Source organism: Pseudophryne corroboree, chromosome 5, assembly GCF_028390025.1.
Source record: "Pseudophryne corroboree isolate aPseCor3 chromosome 5, aPseCor3.hap2, whole genome shotgun sequence".
Lineage (NCBI taxonomy): Eukaryota > Metazoa > Chordata > Amphibia > Anura > Myobatrachidae > Pseudophryne > Pseudophryne corroboree.
In genome coordinates this window covers 749843701-749868529 of record NC_086448.1, presented here as the reverse complement: position 1 = coordinate 749868529, position 24829 = coordinate 749843701, and the positions used below count along the sequence as shown (strand labels likewise).

The 24829-nt window shown below is 41.0% G+C and overlaps 1 protein-coding gene across 1 annotated transcript; it reads left to right on the top strand.

Moving 5' to 3' along the window:
* Window positions 1-331: 331 nt before the first annotated feature.
* GDF6 (growth differentiation factor 6) lies at window positions 332-18783 on the top strand. The gene is made up of 2 exons (XM_063924141.1): window positions 332-691; window positions 11792-18783. Exons 1-2 carry the CDS (start codon window positions 388-390, stop codon window positions 12664-12666), a joined length of 1179 nt encoding a protein of 392 aa, XP_063780211.1. The 5' UTR covers window positions 332-387; the 3' UTR covers window positions 12667-18783.
* Window positions 18784-24829: the final 6046 nt, after the last annotated feature.

The window sequence follows — 24829 nt, the reverse complement described above, 5'->3', positions numbered from 1 at the left end:
GCCAGTCTGCTGTCACTATACAGGGTTATGTTGCCAGTCTGCTGTCACTATACAGGGTTATGTTGCCAGTCTGCGGACACTATACAGGGTTATGTTGCCAGTCTGCGGTCACTATAGAGGGTTATGTTGCCAGTCTGCTGTCACTATACAGGGTTATGTTGCCAGTCTACCCTCACTGTCACCATAGAAAGTCTACCTTGCCCACGCTGATCTAGGCAGTGACCGCTGACCTCCCCGGCAGACACCAGCACAGGGCGTGCACCAGGGGGCGTGCCCGCGCCTGGCTCTAGGGCTCCTCGCCCTCCCTGCAGCAGAGCCCGATGAGAATCGCTGCAGAAGGGCCGTGCTTCCACCTCTCTCCCGGATCTGTGTGACCAGCCTGCTGCTATGGATGCACACCGGAGCTCCCTGCCTGCAGCCCTCCTGCTCTGCCTCTTCCTCTGGGATATCCCCTGCTGCCAGCAGGCATCCATCCCCAGCCACCAACAGCAGCAGAGGGCACTGAGAAGGCACCGCAGAGATAGCACGCTGCCCCCAGCAGCCAGCCGGGCAGTGCCAGTGGTGCCCCACGACTACATGCTGTCCATTTACAGGACTTTTTCTGCAGCTGAAAGACTTGGGATCAATGCCAGCTTCTTCCAGTCTTCCAAGTCTGCCAACACCATCACTGGCTTTGTGGACAGGCACCGGGGTAAGCCACAGACCCGCACATATGCATTGTGGAGCTTTCCTTAGCTGTGCCCCCTTACAGAGAAGTCCTGACATATGATGTTCTATAGTCATAATTCCAGTCTACACACAGAGTGTATGCCTCTGGTGTTTATACATAACAGAGAGTGGTAAACTGCAGTGGAACTAAAAGTACCAGCATGCCTCCGGTTTCTATAGGCTACACATAATCTGTCACTCTCCCGCTGTAATGGAACTGCAAGTACCAGTCTGCCTCTGGTTTACATGTGCTACAGAATTTGCCCACCTGTGGCTCTCCCATCTGAAATGGAACTACAAATACCAGCTTTCCCTTGCTTTACATATGCAACAAGCTAGTTAATCAGTAGCTCTCCTGTTGTCTGTGAAGCTGGAATTTGTAGTTCCAGGACGAATGGAGAGATAAAACTTGCCTGTAACTGACAGATATACTTTAATAAATATAATTGGTTTGTTATGTGCACTTATTAGTGATAACCCTGCTCATTACAGCTGATAATTACTGATCACCAGGCGGGCTGATGATTGAAAATTATGTTACTGTTAAAAAAAAAAGCAGGAAAAAAATGATTAGAGAGATTCCTATCACTATGTTTGGAGTCAGATAAGAAGTAACAATGAGTTTGGAGTGGAGGGAAATGTTATTTGTCTTGTGTTTCTGTCTTATCCTATTTTAGCAGAAAGAAGGGTTATTTTATCTAGTCCAGCTTTAAAACAAATACAGAGTTCAAATTGAATATGGGTAAACATTTGCCAGCCTGAGTGTATCTTATCAGTGAGATTACCAGGTATAACACCGGCCATAAGAACCAGTGTTGCTGTCTCGGTTGGAAAGTAGTATATACTGTAAAGCCTATATATCAGGTGAGGTGAGCTTTGATAAAAGATCGACACCTGAAACTTTGTGATCACTATATATATATATATATATATATATATATATATATATATAAAATCCATTTGGTACCCTGATTCCTCATTGCCAGGAGAATAAAACGCTCTCCTTAACTGACCAACTATTTGATTTATACTTTATGGTTGCTGGGGAACTACTAGTGTCAGCGTGCCTTTGACGGTGCATAGGTTGTATAACTCTCTAAGCCCAAATATACAACAGTGGATCTGTTCTGCAATAGAAAATTCAATAATGGTCAAGTAAACACGAAGTCACACTGGACGAGATAATGTTTCTGTGGAATTATGTTTCCGGATATGATAATATATATAAATATATATATATATATATATATATATATATATATATATATAAAAAAAAATCCGGAATAAATCAGATTTCCAACACCCTGAGAGCACAGTTCTTGAATGGTAAGAGATGCATACAGTTATATTGTTAGCGATTTATGTGTGGGTCATATACACAATTGTTTTTACTGGCCCCCAGGCTATTGCTGTGTATAATTCCAGTGCTTCTTTTACCCCTTATGTGACTTAACTCCCCAAAGTGCTTGAGCATTGCAGGCTGAGGCTTATATAGTATCAAAAATTAATTCAAAGAGCGATTACATTTTATTATACTCTAATCCCTGTCATAAAACATGATACTGTACATTTGCCTTCTATTTCGTTTCTATTTTATGTAAGTCATTACAGGCAGACTAATTAACAGAGCTCTAATAAGGGTTATAAATTCTTTCCCTGACCCCCTCTCTCACTTCTCTTCACAAAATGCACCCCCTACCCCACCCCTGCCCCCGTGCAACCTGACTGCTGAAGGTGTAGCAAGCTGAGCTGTGTCAGTGGGGTTCATTAGCTGCTGAAAGCTCTGGAGAGCAAATTAACTAACTATATTTTATGTTGATTTTAGGACACAACTCCTCTTTGAAAAAGCCACATGGTTTCTTTGTAGTTATATGAGCTGGTTATTTAGTCTCAGTTTCCATTAAAAAAAAAAACTAAAAAAAAAAAAAAACTTAGTTAAGACCTCTTTGCCCAAGGGGCTTGCTTTGTGATCTGCTAGGAGACAGCCATTATCTTGCTGGGGTAAAATAAAAACCCAAAGATATGCCAGAATTATGTATATGGTGATATCAAAGGACTTCTGGATTGTTCATCTATGTTCCAAGTTCTACATGTTTGTGTGTGGTTTTAGTTTGTATTTTATTTTGTGCTGGTGTATGTGTAGGGGATGGGGAAATGGGAGGGGGGTGAATGAGCGATGCCTTTTATTCCACCAATAATCTTCCACGGAGATCTGTTGTCAGTACAGAAGTTTAGGAGGCTACATTCATGATCAGCAGTGATTGACATTCTATACAGGGTGAAACACCTCCGTGCATCCCGAAGTCTTCTCAGAGACCCCCTACACTTCCTCTGTCCCCTAAGCCACAGCCTCACTTTCCTCCTTTGATTTTGATTTGATGTGTCACAAGCCATGACCTCTTCCCTGGACCTTCTGAGTGTTGCTTAGCATCAAGCCACTGATTGGACTATTTGAGCACATGATCTAATTGAGTGTACATGTCATAACATATCAAATATTGTCTAGTCTTCCATAATGAAGGGGTGGGGGGACCAGCCTATGGCACATCCCCAAGAACTTCAAGAGGACTTCCACCCCTGTGAAGTCCTAGCTGCCTCCTGCTTACCCCCCAGCTAATTGGTGCCTCCTCTCTGGATGGGAAAGGTTGCTGTCAATCCGTTTGTAGACAGATTAGCCTCCAAAAAACGACTCAATTAGATAAGTTTCGTTTTTCAGGATGAGATAAAAGCCTAGCTGGCTGAAAGAACATTCTTTTCTGTATGGGTGAAAATGGGTCAGTTGCATGTGAAATTTATCTAATTGCACAGAAACATTATATCATCCAGTGTAACTACATGTTTACTTGACCATTGTTGAATTTTCTATTGCAGAACAGATTGACAGTTTTATGTTTGGGCTTAGACAACCTATGCACCGCCAAAGGCACGCCGCGACTAGTAGTTCCCCAGCAGCCACAAAGTATAAATCAAATAGTTGGTCAGTTAAAGAGAACGTTTTACTCTACTGGCAATGAGGAATCAGGGTACCAAACCCAGAACTGACAGCTGGAGATATTCTCACCCACACCCAAATCAGTTTAGATGAAGTGGGGGTATTTTATTAAGTCATGTGTTTTGTTTCGTTAACTTGTTGCTTCTAATTTTTTCTTTAGAGTTTTTTTTTTTAAGTTAGTTTTAATGAGCTCATTTTAAGGAAGATTTGCAGAGAATAACTGCTGTGTTGTTAGTAAAAAAGTTTAAAAGTCAGGAGATGAAAAAAAAAATATTTTGTACACTAGATTCTTGTTATGGTCGCAAGATCAGACAGGACTTTAGCTTATTGTAAGAAAATTACTGTTGGCACATGAAGTAACTCATTAAAACGCAGATGGTGCTTGCTGGCTACAGGACCCCCAGCAAATTGAACTTCAGAGCAAAGTAGGACAATTAGGGGCTGCTAGAGAGAGGCGTGCAGGGATGAGGGGTGCAAATACCCCCTGTGACCGCCTGAGCCTAACCTACCTCGTGCTGTATAAAAGGGGGTTCAACCTCATATGCATATCATACACTAATACAGTTTGTTTTGCTCTCAGATATAATCTTATAATAATAGTAAAACAAAATAAGTAATCATTTATTCAATAAACAAACAACAATTTCTTATTCTATGGTATCTAAAAAGTTTTTATAATCATGCGTAGTGTTATTCTTGACCTTAAAATGTAGTAATAATAATCCAGTAATGAAGCAATATAAAACAAATAGGGATTATTGAAATATTTACACAATTGCAATACAGAGTAAAGAACTAGTAAATCATCTTTAAAGGGTACCCCGATTTAATTGAGATTCTACTGGGGAAATGTGCAAATAATTAAGAGAATTTTCTAAGTGTTAAAATGTTTCTGTTATTTGCGACATTAAAGCAGCGCAGCTACGAATTTGCGCTATGATATGAAGTCTGCGCATCTTTATAATATGTGTTATGTAGTACGGGGAGTGGGTGGTGGGAGCTGAGGGGCTGTAATGCATGCAGTAGTTTTCTCCGAGAATTGTGATTGGTAAGGGTAAAATAAAATTTAAGTATTTTAATGGGAAAGGAGGGAATTCTCTACTGTTAATTATTTTGGTGACCTTGTATTCGATTTGTTTGAGCCTTTATAAAAACACTAATTCAGACCAGACGGCTAAAGTAGTGAAAGAAGCAAGGGGAGGTTTTATTCTGGAGCTGCAAATTGGGAGAATAGCTCCTTCCAGCGCATTTTTCAGCCAGCACATATATATACACCGCCTACATACAGTATACTGTACATTACATTGTCCTGTATGCAGACTGTACCAGTTCATTTTGCATCGCCCAGTGTTTTATATCTGGTTCAGTTTTTCCGCAGTTTTTCCGCAGTTTAATTCTAAAATAACGAGTCATATTATTATTATTATTATTATTATTATTACTATTCATTCATTCAAATTTGCATTGGTTCAGATCATTCTGTTGACATATTGACTCTAAAGGGGGGTACTCACGGAGCGATCTGACTAGATTGCTTAGATTTTAAGCACGATCGCTCCGTGTGTAGACGATCGCTCCGTGTGTAGCCCCCTCAGCGATAGCGATGCGCAGCCCCGCGCATCGCTATCGCTGCTGCTAGATTGGCCTGCATGCAGGCCAATCTAGCGGGTCGCTCACTTCACCCGCTGGGTGAAGTGAGCGGCCCCCCGTCTCCCCCCGCACGCTCAGCACAGATCGCGCTGTGCTGGGCGCCGGGAGAGATGTGTGCTGAGCGAACCGCTCAGCACACATCTCTCTGACATCGGCTGGTGAGTACTGGCCTTAACAATCAAGATTTCACTTGGAGCTGCAACTGCTGCAACTTATAGCTATCATTTTATTTATTTGAAGTTGACCCCCCAGTCCTGGACCATCTAACACTATGGGCCAAATGTAATAGAGTGAGAGTTTCAAAAAGTGAGAGATTTGGTAAGGTTTTGCAGTTTTTTTAAAGTGTCAATCACTTACACAGCAAGATCAACCTGGATTTGCAGTGTAAATGATTGCCACTTTAAAAAAAACCCTGAAACCCCTTACCAAATCTCTCACTTTCTGAAACTCTCACTCTATTACATTTGGCCCCAGATATGTGTGTGTGTGTGTGTGTGTGTGTGTGTGTGTGTGTGTGTGTGTGTGTGTGTGTGTATATATATATAATATGTGTGTATATATACATATGTATATCTATATCTGTCTATCTATCTTACTATCTATCTATCTGTCTGTCTGTGTGTGTGTGTGTGTACATATATCTATCTATTACACACACACACACACACACACACACACACACACACACACACACACACACACACACACACACACACACACACACACACACACACACACACACACACACACACACGGAATAGTGATGGACACAGGCTGTAAATAACAGCCCAGGAACAGGCTGACCGTGGCTGCAGCGAAGTTTTGCACAGCCATAAATCCTAGTTCTTACAGCCTGCGTTATTTATGCACTGCCTGCCAACATGTATCACTCCTGCAGAGTGAGACCTTTGCTTCATTAGCCAGTCATTACCTCTAGATTTATGTGACTGGGGCTCACAAGTAAATCAGAGAGATTTACAAATATGCCTGTGAGTTCAGGCAACCTGCAGCTGCTGTGGGACTACAAGTCCCACAAGTCCCACAACTCCCATCCATACGGCTTGCTGAGGTTTATAGTTACACAACTGATGGAGAGACAAAACAAAACCCTTGTCTATATGCTAGGTATCTCTAATGTAGGGCAGGTGTCCTGAGAGCAGTGACCTTACTGATGTATGGGAAATGGTGATAATATTAATGTACAGGAAGGGGATAATTCATTTTTGGATTGGGATGGGATATAATGTATAAAGATGACTGTCACACAATTCATGTCATGGGTGATTATTCTACTGACGTCATGGGATAATATTTTGTAACAAATACATGTACAATAATAATAAAATTGCATTCGGCTTACAAGGTTTCCTTGTATACTGTAGTATATGTGTTGGTTGGCTGTGAATAGTAGCAGCCCCTGTAATCCATGATCTAGATGCTCAAATAAACATAAATGTTGATTTACCATTTTGTCCAGAACGAAATGTTAGTGGATAATGTTCCTGAAGGGGGAGAGATCTTGTGAAACGACCTTTGTATATTTTCTTAGTCTAGTGGTGGAATTATATGAACGGGTCACAAGGTCTGATCACACAAGTATACCGGCTGTATTCCTTTACATGTGGTTAGGAACGGCTTCCTCTCCTGGCACATTATTCCTGAAAGGGCGGTTTTGGAATAATTTGAGTTAAGATTTGAGCACTGATGAGTTGGCTGAGAGCCCAGTACCTGATCTGCGAGTGGGGGAACAGGTCTCCCGGGGAATTCACCGCTCAGCCAGCTTCTATAGGACACAAGTAGATGAGGACTGCTGATCACATCATTATAAATATCCCCAATCTCTCCCCCGAGTAATTATATAGCACCCCAGAGATGGCAGGCCCACAACCGCCATCTCTCTCTCTCTCTCTCTCTCTCTCTCTCTCTCTCCCCGTCTTTCTTTCTTACTGTATATTTCTCCTTTCTATATCTCCTTCCTCTCTCTATATTATCTATTTGTCAATCTATCCATCTATCTATCTATCTATCTATCTATCTATCTATCTATCTATCTATCTATCTATCTATCTATCATCTATTTATCTATAGACACACACATACATTTATCGTGGTTCTTTACATTTAAATGGAATTATCAGGATATTTACTAAATATAGCTAAACTACAATTTTCATTCTGTTTGTTTTGTCTTTATAACTGACCCTTGGGATATGAAACTAAGCACAGTGTACTGTACAGAGTAATGCACAGAGTAGTGCACAGTGTAGTGCAAAGTAGTACACAGTGTAGTGTAAGTGTAGTGCACAGTGTAGTGCACAGAGAAGTGTACAATGTAGAGTACAGAGGAGTGCACAGTGTAGTATGTGTACAGTGTAGTGTACAGAGTAGTGCACAGTTTAGTGTGTGTACAGTGTAGTGTACAAAGTAGTGCACAGTGTAGTATAAAGTGTAGTGTGCGGAGTAGTGCACAGCGTAGTGCACAGTGTAGCGTAGGATGGAACGAATCATGACTCTCTTTCAGTATCAAGAATGCCATGTTCAGAATTGCTGCGAGCTTTCATGCTGACATTACTGGTAAACCATCAGAGCTGGCCCACTGTGCAGTGACTGTCAACCTGCAATGTACTCTGTACAGAGATTTGCATGCTAACTACGTATACATGGAACATCCGGCAAATATTGCCCTGACTCATACATGTCTGTAGAGTTTAGAATCAGATGTCTGTGATGGTCAGAGCTTTATGGTGTATTATTTAGCCTACACTATGGTGTACATTAACCGTCTCCTGTCCATGGGAATTACTGACACTTCAGCAGTCCATTGATTTTTTCCTTTCCAAACTCATTTAACGAAGGAGCGTCCGAAAACTCATCACCATTAAAATAAAACAGTGGAAACGATTGGGATTTTTTATTTCAAAACAATTTCAGATTGCTGTGGTTCCAAATTGTCAAATCGCTTGCGGAATCATGTTGTAACGAGGGAGCACTAAGGAGGATTATATGGTACTTGTCGATTCAAAAATATTTCGCAGAAGGAAGAATAACAAACATCACTTATGTAGCATTGTTCTTGCTATACGTATCATATCTCTGTTGTATAGCTACATTAGTGTAAAACGACCTAACATCCTTCAGATTTGGCACCATTTTCAGTGCAGAAGATTATTTGCGATAGTTTCACTTTATCCCATGAGAATAAAAAAGACAAATAAGATTAAATAAGATTATAGCTGTTTGCAGGTTGGGTTAATGCATAAAGGAATTGCTATTACAGTACTGATCGTTCAGTTAATAATCTGACTTTGTTGTAAAACTCAATCAATATCGATAATATAATTGAGAATTTCATCTTTAATTTCAATTCAAAGGAGGGGAGAATATTTGCCAAAGTCCGGACGTTGCCCCCAATTAACTCTAATAATAAAATATTGCTTGGAAAACTGTCCCATGTGGGAGACGAAATAAACTGCCACTGTATGGGGGGGTGGGGGGAGGCGGCTGCCTGTCATGCATAGGGAATAGAGATTCCTCACAGCCATAAGACTCCTACAACGGGGAGTTCGGCATTCCTTTTCACATTATCTGCTTTTCTCTTGATAAGATATTGCTGTAAACTGGAAGGAAATTCCCCTATGACTGGATGGTCAAACCAAAGACATGAATATCTGGCATTGTAGGGAACAAGAAGGCTTCAGTGCAGGTCAGAGTGGCAGAGCAACAGGCTCTGCTCTGTGCTCTGCCCTCACAATGCTCTGCTGATAATGAATACTTTCACAGCCAGACAAGCAAAGTGGCACCTGCATAACTGTAAATTGGCACTGTTATCTGTCATTATCGTGCCCAGTGGAGAGCACTGGCAACATACACTAGATGAGAGGCAATGCTTGCCACTATCAGCTACAGCCCCTACCAGTTCTTCGGCCGTTGTGGAACTACGAATCTCAGCTTGACACACACACACACACACACACACACACACACACACACACACACACACACACACACACACACACACACACACACACACAATAGTAAATATCTACATATCTTAGTAAATATCTATATATCGATATATACATATGTATATATTTGTACTACACACACACACACACACACACACACACACACACACACACACACACACACACACACACAATTTGTATTCTCTTGCATCATATAATATTACACATTGCTTTTGTTTTCTTTCTGTGGGAAGCCTCAAAACCCTACCTGAAATCTCTTGTTTTATTTAATCGTTTTTGTTTTTTAAATTTGTTTTTTTTGTCAAGTGTATTTTACATGCGTGTGGATAGATTGGCTAAATATTATACATCTGGGTTTAGTTAAACGAAATTAGACTTGTCTTAAAAATGACTAAACAAACGCGATTTCCTCCCCGTATCCCAGTACTTTGAAGGCGATGATCTTGGTGAGAGCAGGAATGCTGAATGAATGAGGTTACAGCAGGGGGGTGGGGGGGAATGTTATGACCATAACTATTTTCTATGTAGAGAACAGGCGCATACCCTAAAAGTCACATTACATAAATAATGTATTTTTATAAGGTTGATGTTATGATTTGTCAGGAGGTTTTTCTTTCTTCACCCATGCGAGTCTTTATTAAATGTCGGTTTTAAGTGGTTAAATATATTTATATAAAAATTCAAGTGAAGTGTGTCTGTTTATTGGAGTTTCCTGTGGCAAAACTAGGTCAAAGCTATAAAAGTGTAGTTTAAAAAAAAAAATATTTCCCAAAGAGAGTTTAAGGGTTGCCCTGGCTGCTCTGTGCACCAGTATTCTGTACATGCAAATTTAACGAGACTTAAGGGATGAAATTCTGTCCAATATTTAAAGACTAAACTTAACAAATAAAAAAACACTGTAAAGGTTGTCTCTCTATAATTTGGAGTACTAGATTTTTTTGTATTTCTTTTTTTTGTTTTATTATTTGTGGCTTTTTTTCATGTGTTTTGTGGTACCGGCGCAGAACTGGCAACATGGAATTTGCAGTCATTCTCCGTGTATGCTAATATTTACTTATATTAAGTATTGTAAGTATAGATTCACACACAGTGCATATGTTTCTCCTAAAATTAAATTGACGAAATTTTGACTGAAGGTTTGGGAAATATGGTTGTAAATAACAGTAAAGAGCAATAGAAAAATAATAATAATTGGAAGCAGAACATAATAATAGAAAATTATTATTATTATTATTATTATTATTATTAATAATAATAATAATAATAATAAGAAGAAGAATATTTTAGCATCATAATAATAATAATAATAATAATAATAATACATTTTATTATTGTTGTTATTATTATTATTATTATTATTATTATTACTACAATAGTACAACTTCTACGAATAATAATAATAATAATAATAATAATAATAATAATAATAATAATAATAATAATAAATGTAGCAACAGATATTAACCCTGTATTAACCAATATGAATATACCATTGACGCAGAGAACTGTTATATTTGTTCCATATACAAACTCAACTCTGCCCATTCTCAGTGTGCTGTAAAAAACATGTCTCCAGACCCTTTTGTGTGTTAAAAATCATTTACATTTAGCAGTGACATTTGCAGACAAGGGCATACAAGCTTTACTTAACCTCCTGTTTGCCGGAGGGCACTGCTGCTATAGGAAAGGTTGAGCAGCAAGTTGTACTCAGTCCATTAATTAATCTTATTTGACGTCCTGTAGACCCTGCCACATTCTTTCCTGATGAATTGTGTAGCAAGTATTTATTGTATCTTCTATTGACTCCTGTGGGGTTTAAGCTATGCACTATGAGTTGATGCCGTTTGTGAAGTCTCCCACTGCTCAATAGTTCTAGGTGGCAGTAAGTTCTTATTTGCAGCCTTGGTTGTAAACAGGTCACTAGCAGCAGCCCCCTTTGGGAGCTGTGTGCTTTCCGTGCTTTTATCAGGACTGAGCTGCCCCCTCTGTCCACACTGGTGTGAATAGGAGAGTATGTTTTATGTGCCGTAAATATTCCATAGCACAAAGGCAGTGTGTTGTCATGTGTGTACAGTGCTGAGTGTCAAAGAGGGTCAAAATGAAGCTTATAGCAAGTCCTGAAAGCATTTTTTGTTAATTGTTTTGGTGTTACAAGACCAATGTATGTATTTCAGCTATTATGGGACTTGTAGTTCCACAACTTCATGAGAGAAATAGGATTCCTGAGTATGCTGTAAATGTTGAAAGCATTGTTTTTCTGCAATTAAATACACATGACTGCAATAGACTCATAAGCTTTGATATAGTTTTGAGGCTGAGCCCTGCTCCCTTTCAAAATGATAAGATGAAGGGATTTGAGTACCTGGTAGTTACACTACATCTTAGCCAGGTAGACAGTAGGAGCTCCAGACTCTTAAGTGAAATTGACAGCAATTTTTTTTCTTTTATCTTGCAGACGATCTCTCCCACTCTCCTGCTAGAAGACAGAGGTATTTGTTTGATGTGTCCACGCTGTCAGACAAAGAGGAGCTGGTGGGAGCTGAATTGAGGATCTTTCGGAAAGCTCCCATGGAGCTGGCCAAAGCCCCTTTGGGGCTGTACCACCTGCAGATATCATCCTGCACATCCCAAGCCCCATTGGATGCCAGGACACTGGACCTGCGGGATACTATTTTGCCTGGCTGGGAAGTGTTTGATGTGTGGAAAAGTCTGCACAGCCTGAGCGCAGCCAGAAAACAGCTCTGCTTGGAGCTAAAGGCCACATCAAGCACCTCTGGGTTGGAGGTGAATCTAAGGGGACTAGGCTTGGCCAGGAAACCTAAGTCCTATCAGGAAAAAACACTTTTAGTGGTGTTCACAAAGTCCAAAAGGAAAAATCTCTATAATGAGCTAAAGGAACAGGTCCATTCAGCCAAAGGTTGGGAAAAAGAAGCCAAATTTCAATTTAAAACCAAGAGAAAGAGAAGGACAACTTTTAATAGTCGTCATGGCAAACGACATGGAAGGAAATCTCGAGTGAGGTGCAGCAAAAAACCACTCCATGTGAATTTTAAGGAATTGGGATGGGATGATTGGATTATAGCCCCATTAGAATATGAAGCCCATCACTGTGAGGGTGTCTGTGACTTTCCTTTGAGGTCTCACCTGGAGCCCACAAACCATGCCATTATCCAGACACTAATGAACTCTATGGACCCAGGATCTACCCCTCCAAGCTGTTGTGTGCCAACAAAATTGACTCCTATCAGTATTCTATACATTGATGCGGGTAATAACGTGGTCTATAAACAATATGAAGATATGGTTGTAGAGTCTTGTGGCTGCAGGTAGCAGTGGGTTTAGATGTTCTCAGTGTCATAGTAGAATATGATGGAGAATATAAGAGAACTCAAGGACAAGAGAGGGCTGGCCCAGGACGGAGTTGGGTAAAACTTCAATAAGTGAGAGTGAGTAGTAACCTGTGCCTGGCATGCCCCTTACCCTAGCAGGATTTATCATTGGCTGCAAACTAGGCACTACTGGTCAGTGATGGCATTGCATGGACTGTGCTGCTCACAGACATTTTACAAGCAAAGCAATTTGATTCCTCCAATAGGGTGAACAATGCCAGCTGCTTACAACATAATTTAGGTCATATTTTTAGAACTTCACTGAAAGAAATTGCATTATTATCTGATCCTTCATTTGGAATGGGGTTGTATAGATGAATTACTGGTGGTATCAAACGTTCAAGAAAATAGATTTATTGGGGAATGAGTGGTCTGATTACAGATCTGTACAAGGTTCAGGTTACAGAACTGGTCAATGTAGGTGGAGGGGATGTTATGGTGGTATGGTCAATGTAGGTGGAGGGGATGTTATGGTGGTACTTTGTCAAAACCCTCCATCCTCCACTTAAAAAACAAACAAAAAACAAATCTGCTAGACCCAAAGCCATACAAACCCAGTAGAGAGGGTCACGTCTGGATAGCAAAGGATTATGTTGCTAGCTTGTCTGTTGATTTTTGGAGTGTACACAAGATGCAGTGACAGGCACCTGTTCAAACTGAGTCCATTTAAGATTACAGGAAAGCAATAGTTTGTCCTTTTCATGGGCTGGCATGCGGAGAGTAATGGAGGCAGTTAACCAGAGAGGCCCCAATAAAAGTTTTTTTCTGAAATTCCCGCTACCTTCTTTATCACAGAGCTATGTAATGGTATGTGTTGCTTCTAAGGGGGGTGTAATGTGCTGTGCACAATACCTGGACCATGAAGAGTAAATAGGAAGGGGGTGAGGTGACGAGGGTCGGTGGTGGTAGAAGTGAGGTATCCTATGGAGAATTTGAGATTGAGAAAGAATCAGAAGAGTAATAAACTAAATAATGAGGGAACATATTTCAAATCAAACTCTCGTGAAGTATACATAGTGCAATTATGTTCATCTGTGAGCCACATCTTTCAGTTTTCAGCCACTTAAATGAAAACTCCACTTTATTGGGGGGTTTCTTTTCATATGCAAAATAGAACCAATTTATCTATTTCACAAATATAACTACTTTCCTAACTTCAATCGTTTGCTAGATACATTCTCTAGTAGAGTGCACATTGGTTGGTCCTCTTTTTCAACTTCCTCCATCTATTGTGAGCCATTGACACGGAATCAATGGTACATCCAGCCCACACCTGTGTAGTGCGGTCAAGTCTTTGCTCTATCTTTTTAAAAATTCCGGTGATGTTGGTGAGATAACGCGTCACTTGGTCCAGTCATAGCTAGAGGGCTCAAGACCAACAACCCATCAAAGATGAACATAACTGCAGGAGACATAAGGGCCTAGACACACTGTAGCAGAGAGTTTATCTTGAAAACAATACAGTATATTATAAGGGCCATATTTGACACCTAGTACATGCTTTGTTTTGTATGCCAAACATAACAGTTATAGGATTTCTTCTCTCCTAACCCTGGTAATCTGGGTGAATAAATTATCTTTCTTTGAAAATGACCCCTATTGGAAAAACCGCTGGAAAAGTACATTTGGGATCTTTATTAAATGTGCATAAACCCTCAAACTGATCCCATTTGTTAAAACTCCAGGTTGAACCAAATTGCCAAGCCAGAGAAATAAAAATATTATTGAATTTAAGACTTATTATAGTAGACAATTTTAAATGTAACCACCACCTGTTGCACTTCCTTATCGGGATTATGGAGATCACAAGCCACATAGGCTTTAAGTTGAGCCCTACATTGGCTCAGCCGCCTGATCTAATAATTTTGCCAATTTGGCCCTCAACAGTTGCAATAACGAGAGCAGAAAATGAGGCCATCACCCAATATCACATGGAAGTAGGTTCGGGGAGTAGAACACTATAATTAAGGTAAAAAAGGCGGATGTGTTTGGTTGATAAATATGGTTGGTTGATAACAACATGCATGTGGATTCAATTGCCAGTGCTTAAATAGTAGGGTGATATGTGCTGCCAATTTGCATTAAAAACCATTAGTAGTCCAGTTGTAATCATTGTAGCAGATACCTTCAATTAGTACCTTCCCCACAATGTGGCTGTATGCGTCACATATTTGATTGGACTAAAATAAACCATTAAGATGGGGCTTCAGGAATAGTGCAAAAAAGTGTACATGAGAGAAGTTTTGTAAGGAGATAAAGGTGAGATATAGGGGAGAAGAAAATGATAATAGCTACATATAAAGATGTCTTATAATACATTTTCCCATGGATAGTAAAAGGTGTCACTAGTTTTCCCAACATTCCTGTAAGATTACAGCCCAAATGAGCCTGGGGCCAAAGAAAGAAGAAAAAGATTTGTGCAAGATGATAATTACCAGTTAAGTGGATTCTAAGTCTCAGTCTGAAAAATCTTCAAACAAAGCAATGTATGACTTAGATTAAAGTAGTTGCAAATTGCAATGAATATATTTTTCTTTGCAAGAGCACTAAAACAGCAAGTCAGGCTGAGTAAGCTATGGTTTCCCTGCTGTTGTTCAGCTCACAGCTGCGGACATGCTCTTCTACCAGCCAGGAGATAGTGGGCCTCATTCAGATAAGAGAGAAATCACACAATTTTCCGATAATCTGAAAACTGTGCATGGGCAGGACCCGTACTGTGCAGGTGCAGTATGAGTTATCTCTAGTATTGGCACTTATACCTACCCAATGCTGGGTGCAAGAGATCCATCTGCAACAGATCCGACGGCATACGCAACTCTGGCTACACACCACGATGCTGCCACGCAACAATTCTCTTGCATGCATCCGCATCCTTGCAGTTCCCACACAGACTTAGGGCCTAATTCAGCCCTGATAACTGTTGTGCGAAATCTCACAACGGCTGATTATCGAATGACTGCGCATGCGTATTCACTGCAATGCGCAGGCGCGAGGCCAAACAGCGACAGAATGGTGCAAACATTTCTATCGCTAGGCGTACGCAAGGTGATTGACGTGTAGAGGGCATTTGTGGGTGTTGTGGGAGTGTCAGCAAAAATGCAGGCGTTCCCAAGCGTTTTCTGGGAGGTTGTGTCAGCTCTGGCCCGAACAGCCTGATTCTATCGCACTGTAGTAGTAAGTTCTGGGCTATGCACAGACTGTAAAAATCAGTGAGTTGCGAACAGATTTGCAGCTGTCCACTGTCTGGCGACATTTTCGCACGGTGTACACATGCATTCGCACACTTGCACGGGGCGTGTTTTCACTCTCTATGGGCGATTACTATCTGATCTCAGACCTCTTCAAATTTGCACAGGAGCGATCAGGTCTGAATTAGGCCCTTAGAATGGCACGGAGGCATGGGATGATGTGTGTACTCGCTATGCCGCATGCACGGTTTGATAAAATTTACTAGTTGCAGCCGTACACAGAACTGTGTATGATCCAGAAAGGGGCCCAATATCCCTACCAGAGTTTCCAATATTAAAAGTCTAGCTTGTGACATTCTGAATCTAGGGGCCTAATTTCAGACCTGATCACTAGCAGGCGATTTTTGCACTGCTGCGAACAGATAGTCGCCGCCTACAGGGGGAGTGTATTTTAGCTGTGCAAGTGTGCGATCGCATGTGTAGCAGAACCGTACAAACAGATCTTGTGCAGTCTCTGCACAGCCCAGGACTTACTCAGCCGCTGCGATCACTTCAGCCTATCCGGGACCGGAATTGACGTCAGGAACCCTCCCTGCAAATGCATGGAGACGCGGCGCCTGCGTTTTCCCAACCACTCCCAGAAAACGGTCAGTTGCCACACACAAACAGCTTCTTCCTGTCAATCTCCTTGTGAATGCCTGTGCGAATGGATTCTTCACACAAACCCATCGCTGAGTGGCGATCTGCTTTGTACCTGTGCGACGCACCTGCGCATTGCGGTGCATACGCATGCGCAGTTTAGACCTGGTGACCTGCTGTACGAGAACGCAGCCTAGCGATCAGGTCTGAATTACCCTCTATGTTATATGCACTACTGGCAAAAAAACATAATGGCTTTTATTTAGGGCTGTCAGGTCTCATGAAATATACTGGCATTATGGAAACAAACTCAGTTGCATCTGTAAATCTGCATAAGTGCAGCATTCAGCATGCAGGTCATTTTCTAGAACCTGCCCAGTTTTTCCACTAGGGGACCCCATTTTTTCACCTCTCGGAGTACTACACAACTTTTAGATATTGTGTGGTAGAACTAGGGCAGAGGTTTGCCACCAACCAGTCCAAATTGAGGTCACATTTGACCCACGTATTATATAGTTTACCTTGGATTGATGACATAGTATTCGTCCCCCTCATTAATTAACCTATAGTAATTTATAAAACCTGACAAAGAAATTGTTGAAACTGGTATTGACTTGTCAGCGCTGCATACTCTCCCTGAATTTTGCCTTCCTTCCCTACATATCCCCCTTCAATATGAGTAGATCCAGGTGAGTACAGTGAAATAGGATGAATCTGTGTTGGGTTCTTGGTCATCTAGACAGAAGTTCTGGGGCAGAGCAAATGTCTACCTAAGGCTGTGAAAGGTGTTTATCACTAATAAAGCTTTTAAAGTGAAAGACAGGTTTAAGAGCCACTGTTTCTTCTTAGCCAACCATGAAGTGACCTCCTCTTGTATAGATTCAAGAGCAGATAGCAGAACCTCACACCAGCTGTGTCCACTTTCTGCTTTGGACAATAGCATCAATAACCTCATGGGTTTGGAGAATTTGACATTCCGAACCATTTTTTAGTAGTATTTGTATTTCATATGATATACAGGGGTTTTGCTTGTTTATCTTTCCACTGTCTTGGCGAATTTGGGTTTGCAGCATCAAAATGCTCAATCAAGAGTGGAAGAAATAAATGGACTTGTTTTATAATATTTAATTTTTTTCCTTAAAATGAAAGGCAGCTAGTTGTAGCACAGATCTAAGAAGCTAGAGGAATCTCTAGTAAACCTGCACCTGTCAGATAACCTGGCAACCCTACTTTCACTATAACAAAATCTTGGCTTTGCCCCTTTATAAGAGACGTGAATCTGAAGATAATTATCTGTTCCCACATTTGGCAGATTTTGTTACTGAATTAACTGGCCTCCATTTAATATTTAATATAAAACCGTACTTGGGAGAAGACAAATAATTCCTGGATAAAATGGGTCAGATTGATGTCTATGCCTTTCTTGTCCCCAAAAACTGCACTTCTGAACATACATACCCTTGAACCATATCTGCTATGTCTATGTCATATAAACTGAATAATTCATACCTGATTTTAAAGTTACAGACTGGTAAGCAACGCATGCTAATTATATACTCCCAGAGAACATGCACGGCTAAGATATAATGTAAATGCACATTTTTTTCCCCATAATGCATTGTTGTTCATGGCAAAGTTGTAAATATTTCTTATTTAAAAATATTTTAGGCCGGGTAGAATTTAACAACTGCATTCCATGGGGAAAAAAACATGTCTGACAGAGGCCTTGCAATGTGCTTATGTGCCCCTGAAAGATAGAAGGTTAATGTAAATATATCATAGTTATAAATAATAATATTAATATGCACTCAAAATGTTAAAATGTGTAATATTTTTTTTGTGTGGAAAAGTTTATATTTGAAATGTACAGGGTTAAGCATTCATTAGTCAAATGTTGCTTAGTGTTAAATCTTCCTTAACTATTATTACAATGGGGGAGATTTATCAAAGTTCGGGAAGACATAAAGTGGGTAGACATAAAGTACCAACTAATCAGCTGCTAATTGTCATTTAGCAGGCTGTGGTTGAAAAATGACAGTTAGGAGCTGATTGGTTGATACATTATCTCTTTCCACTTTATCTCTCTCCAAGCTTTGATAAATCTCCCCCATGTTCTGTGCCACTTTCAGATTCAAGTGTAACTGTCTACCTCAATATATTTCAAATATCTACAAACTGAAAGATTTCCTGAGGTAAATTAATATTCAAAACCATTTTACCATACATATTACTGGATACTATTAAAATTATTACCATATTATTAAACTTTTCTTTGAGATAAAACCGTTTTTCTGTCTCATCATTTTTTTCTTCTTTCAAGTATATAACACAAGGATAGATAAATAAACCACCACTGTGACATAATTTTGAATATGTGAGACTTTATTAAAGGCACATTGATCTCATTTAAAACTTTCCCATAAGACTAATTTAATTGACTAAAACAAAATTCATCTATTAAATATATGTACAGGAATGGTCTTTGTACATTATGTGACAGTGCCTGATGCAAACCATACTTAGCCAGTCCATTGATAGCATGATCATCCTCAGCTGTATCCTCAGATACAGTAAAATTTATAGGGGGAATTCAAATGTTTGAAAAGTCGGTTGGGTGTCTGTTTTCTCCTGTCTATTAGATAGGATAAAACAGACGCCCAACTGACATTTCAAACATTTGAATTCTCCCCTATGTGTACAAAAAGTTCCCGCCCATGCCACCACTCTCTGCACCACTTCTCCTGCCAATTGTAGGTTGAGTTCCTCTACTTTCTTATCATATACTTGTTTACAGTGTAGGAGGTAGGGTTGGAGAGCAGAGGGATTGCACGGGTGTAGTACGGCTGACCGGCGGTCAGGAGACCGCCGGTCAGCATACCGACGCCGGGATCCCGGCAGCATACCGACGCCGGGATCCCGGCGGGGAGGGTGAGTGCAGCACGCCCCTCCGGTCCCCATGGGTTCTAGTCTATCTATCTATCTATCTATCTATCTATCTATCTATCTATCTATCTATCTATCTATCTATCTATCTATCTATATCTCTGTATATATATCTACTCCTACCTCCAAGATTTTTCACGTGCTGCTCCTCCCTTTCTCTGGAATTCTCTACCTCTCCTCCTCACACTCTCCACCTCTATACAAACTTCAAACGGGCTCTCCAGACGCACTTCTTCACCAAACCCAGCCAAATCTTATACTAACCCTCTGTTCCACTCTCACTGTCTATCCAATCTGTGTCACCCCCGTCTGTGTGCCCCTCCCATTTAGAATGTAAGCTCTCACAACCATGTCCTCTTCCATCATGTGCTTTTCCTTCTCCTACTTAAACCATCTTTGATGGCACCAAATCCCGCGGTTTACTGTTACCCTGATACTTATGTCAGTGCCATCTGCTGATATAGTTTTGTTTATGTACCCTGTTTCCTGTTTTGCATATTTGTTTATGTATTCTGTCATTGGGCGCTGCGGATCCCTTGTGGTGCCATATAAATAAAGGATAATTTTAATAATATATATACACAGTTGATTTTTATGTTAAGTCAAGTCGGTTCTGCTAAATAATATATAAGATGAAGCAACGATTCCTCTTGACATGAGAAGTGTTATAACTTTGTATAACATTAGCTTTTAGCAAACAGACTTGTATATTACTGAGTAATTGGATAAACATGAGACTGAAAAGCTTTAAGAAAGTAACAAGAAACAAAAAAACAGAGCAACTTCTGGATTTCCTAAACAGGTAGGTCTAATGTGCTCCCACTTTCTGCAAGATAGAAGCAGTGATTTACTCCCTCCATGGATGATTAGCAAGGGGATTTTTATTTGCTATTTGGCTGGTATGTTATAACTTATAAATAATGATGGCTTGTTTATCACATGCAGGATATAAACAGTTTGGCTGCGCCCAGGGGGAGATGTATCAAACCTTGGAAAGAGATAACTTGTAGAGAAATAGATTTATCAACGCTTGGAAAGTGTTAAAGTGGAGAGAGATAAAGGACTAACCAATCAGCTCGTAATTGTCATTTTTCAAACACAGCGATTAGAAGCTGCCTTGCTTGGTACTTGATCGCTTTCCACTTTATCTCTCTCCGAGGTCTTATACATCTCCCCCGCAGTGATGAAAACAGCTCTGCGTGTACCCTTCAAAACAGTGAATAACCCCCCAAATGTGTGGTCTTGAGGCTCATTAAAATATCATCACATAAAACCAGAACATTTGGGGTCATTCCGACACGTTCGCACGCAGCGGTTCTTTGCTGCAGGGCGAACGTGTCGGAAATGCGCATGCGTGGCGGATGCATTGCGCTTGTGCGTCGTTGCTTGGCGACGATTGTCGCCAGGCAACGATGCCGCCAGCAACAAATGTGATTGCAGCGGCAATCGCAAGAAGATGGACAGGCGGGAGGCGTTCTGGGGCGGATACTCCCCGTTTTCAAGGCATGGTGAGTCCAATGCAGGCATCTCGAGGCGTTTGGTGGGCGGATGTCTGACGTCAGGACCGGGGCCTTCATCGCTGGATCCGTCGCACAGGGTAAGTAACTCTTACCCTGATCTTGTTTTGCAGGAAACTTTTTTAGTATAGCAGGGCTGCACAAGCGTTCGCAGACCTGCTATGCTAAAATACACTCCCCCAAAAGTGGAGATTAGTGGATCGCACCAGCAGCAAAAAGTTGCTCGGTGCGATCAACTCGGAATGAGGGCCATTGTCTTTTGCATGTGGGCACAATGAGGCGTATTACAGTATCCTGGCCCATCCAGTTCCCCCCATCAGGTAGAGCCACATTTTTCACCCCCAAAGTTGCTGCAGAGAGCAATGGGCTTACACCAGTGGTAGCCAATCTTTCTCCGTTCACAGCCCACTGCTTGGAAACTGCCTTACACTCATCATGGCCCACCTTGTTTGCAGCTCCATAACCTGCCCTTAACGTCTCTTATATTCCCAAATGCTCAGCCTTCTAATGTCCCTATAATTTACACATTTCCTGATACAAATCCTTGCAGGAATGTCTGCTGATATACTCCACTGTGAATAGACATGTAATTAGAACCATACCATACTCTTGGAAGTGTTTATTTTCCAGCTACTAGGTAGCCTGCACCAGGCCCCATTACACACTATTGTTTTAAATTGACTGAAGAAAAAGCCCTGTTGTGGAATTTGTACAACACGGTCTCCATTGTGTCTTATTAAAGGGCCTGTTTAGGATCCTGCTTGTAGTATGTGTAAGATAAATGACATCATTGTGAGATTCATTGACACTAATTGACTCTATTGAAAGTGTATAATCCTGAGTAACTGTTATGTATCACTAAAGCCCACAATTGCTGTGTACTTCTCTGAATGCAGCACTCACAGAGGTCCTCCACTTGTACAAACTGCAGGAACCCTCCTGCTATTGAAAGTGCTGTAAAATGTTCTTTATCCACCACATAATTAACAATTTAGAAAAAAACAGACGAGGAGGCTGTTTTTGAAAGGGGTGATGAGGCGGAGAACTTTAAGTACTGTCACATTCTTGGGACCACTGTTACCAGAGCTCTTATAGCTCTTTAGAGGATATAGGGCCTAATTCCGCATGGATCGCTATTGTTAGAAATCGCAAATCGAGCGATTATCAAATGACTGCGCAAGCATAGCATTCGCATTGCCCACACGCGAGGGGTAATAACGACAGAAATGCATACAGATTGTAAACACAATGCAGCTAATCTTTGACTGACAGGATGCGTCAGAAAAAAAGCAGGCGTGCCCAGGCGTTTTTGGGGAGGGTCCCTGACATCAGCGCAGACCACTTCCAGCCCATCTCAGTCGCAGATGAGTGGCAGCCTCAGACCTACTCACATTTGCTCAGACGGCAAAGACTCTTTGATGTTCCGGGAATTGCGTATGCATCTGCGAGTGGATAGCGATCTGCGATGCATTTGCAAATTTGCACAGGGAGTTTTTTCTATCTGTCGGGGCGGCAAATTTCTACTCGCAGACAACTGCAATCTCTCAGAATAACAATCCATGCTGAATTACCCCCATAGTTCACAGAGGTACAAACAAAATCAGAAATCCTAAACACTTCTCTGTGCTTTTGCTAATGTGGCTTCTATTATACAACTGTCAATGAAATGTCTACTCTACTGCGTTCCATCCATGGCTATGCCCAGGTATAGAAACAGCAAGTCCTTAGGACAGAAGTGAGTGTTTTATTCTTATTATTGCAAACAGCATGTAAGGTCGTTTTATTCTATATATATATATATATATATATGTATATATATATATATATATATATAAAAGCAAAGGTGATAGGCGGCACTCAGGAGGCTATCTACTGCGGTGAAGAAAAACCTTGTTTATTTCAACATGTTTCGGCTAAATAGCCGTCCTCAGGAAACAAGTGATACCACTACAAATTGTACATTTATACCCTCTATGTGTCCTGGTAATTAGCCGCACTTACCTGCCGCGCTCCCGCTGATCGCCCGCTCCCTCGCGCTGCTTCATCCTCACCGCCCACAATGATGACGCTCCCGTCATTAGGGCCAGTGGGACTCCGCCGCGTGGGTCAATGATGCCACCGGGCTGCTACGGCAGGCATTGGCTGCTATTGTCACCATGGACATATTGTCACCATGGACAAGAGGGAGTGCTGGGTTACCATTGGTTCATATATATATATATATATATATATGTATGTACAGAGTTCCTTAATGCGCTATTAAATATATAGTGGATATGACCACAATATTTTGAATCTAAAATGGTTTGTGAAAAATTTAGATCACAGCCACTCACTAAATAGCCATTTACTCAATTAAAACTCTGATGCTGCTTCCTCAAAAGTAAGCCCCTTGCCAATATGGGCCCAAAAGAATATTATCAATAAGGATTTTTTTGAGGAGCGCTCTATTAGAATTACCTCAGGCGTATTCTTTAGACCATAGGAATTAAATCTGAACATATATGAACCGAGGATGAACTGATACTTCCTTATAGAAATACATACAATGTTTTACAGAATAAAATGTTTCTTTATTAAAATGTTATTAAAATAACATACTATTAAAAATTCATTTTTACAGACAACTTCTCACCAGAAGTACATTAATATACCAATTTACAGACTTTCATTTGCCCATTCATTTCGTACAGCAAAAAAAATGATAGACAATGAAAAAAGCATTGTCTATTATTATTTTTGCTGTACAAAATGAATGGGCAAATCTGTTTATATGCCGCACTCACGTATTCCATATATAAGCTTCCACTGGGGTGTCATCCAAGGAGCCCCGGACTGGGGTATCCAAATGTAGAGAAGAGTAAAGGAGCACTCACCAGATTTCAAATGCACAGTCAATTTAATTCATACTTGCTAAATCCCAAGCAAGTATGAATTCCTAGCAATTATGAATTAAATTGACTGTGCATTTGAAATCTGGTGAGTGCTCCTTTACTCTTCTCTCTCTTTCTCTCTCTCTCTCTTTCTATGTAAATATATATATATAATATATATATATACACTTACACAGTATATTTTTAATTATGTAAATCATTCTATTTAATGTGATACTACATGCACAGGCAAAAATCTGTTTTATCTGTTTCATATGCTATACATAAGCTTTCACCAGCAGGGCCCTCCTCCCTTCTCCATCATCTACTCCTACTGCCTAGAGTGGCACCTAGCCCAGGGCCAGTTCTAGCCCTTTTTGCGCCCCAGGCGGGAAATAGGGGTGTGGCTTCTTACAGGGGACGTGGTCAGTCACACCCCCTGTACGGTAGAGTAGCGCCGCTGAAATGCTGTGCGGTGCGCGATGACGTCATTGCGCACCGCACAGCAAAGGTCCTCTCCACGAAGGGAAACTAGGCGCATAGCGTCTAGTTTCCTTCACAGCGGGGGACACAGCAGGCAGCGGGGGGCACAGCAGTAGCGGATCTTGCCATGGTGCGGCGCCCTCTGGATGGCTCCGCCGCCCTCCGGAAGGCGGCGCCCCGGGCAAAAGTCCTGCTTGCCCGTGGCAAGATCCGCTACTGACCTAGCCTATGCATTCTGTCTCCCTGTTGCTACTGTGAGTATTATGACCGCTGATGAAGAAATGTTTATATACCATGACCTTGTCCTGCAATGCTCTGTACTGTAAGTAACTTTATTTATTTTTTGTTCATTATGTGTATGCACTCTGTAAGGCTCTGCGGATCCTTTATGGCGTCATATAAATAAAAGATAATAATAATATGCTTGAAGACATATGGGATGACTCTTTGTTGAGAGTAAA

Bases quoted from the DNA above. Each gene is read 5' to 3' on its own strand.
- GDF6 (XM_063924141.1), top strand. From the start codon at position 388: ATGGATGCACACCGGAGCTCCCTGCCTGCAGCCCTCCTGCTCTGCCTC. The intron at 692-11,791 runs GTAAGCCACAGA...TTTATCTTGCAG, and splicing joins CTTTGTGGACAGGCACCGGG to ACGATCTCTCCCACTCTCCT.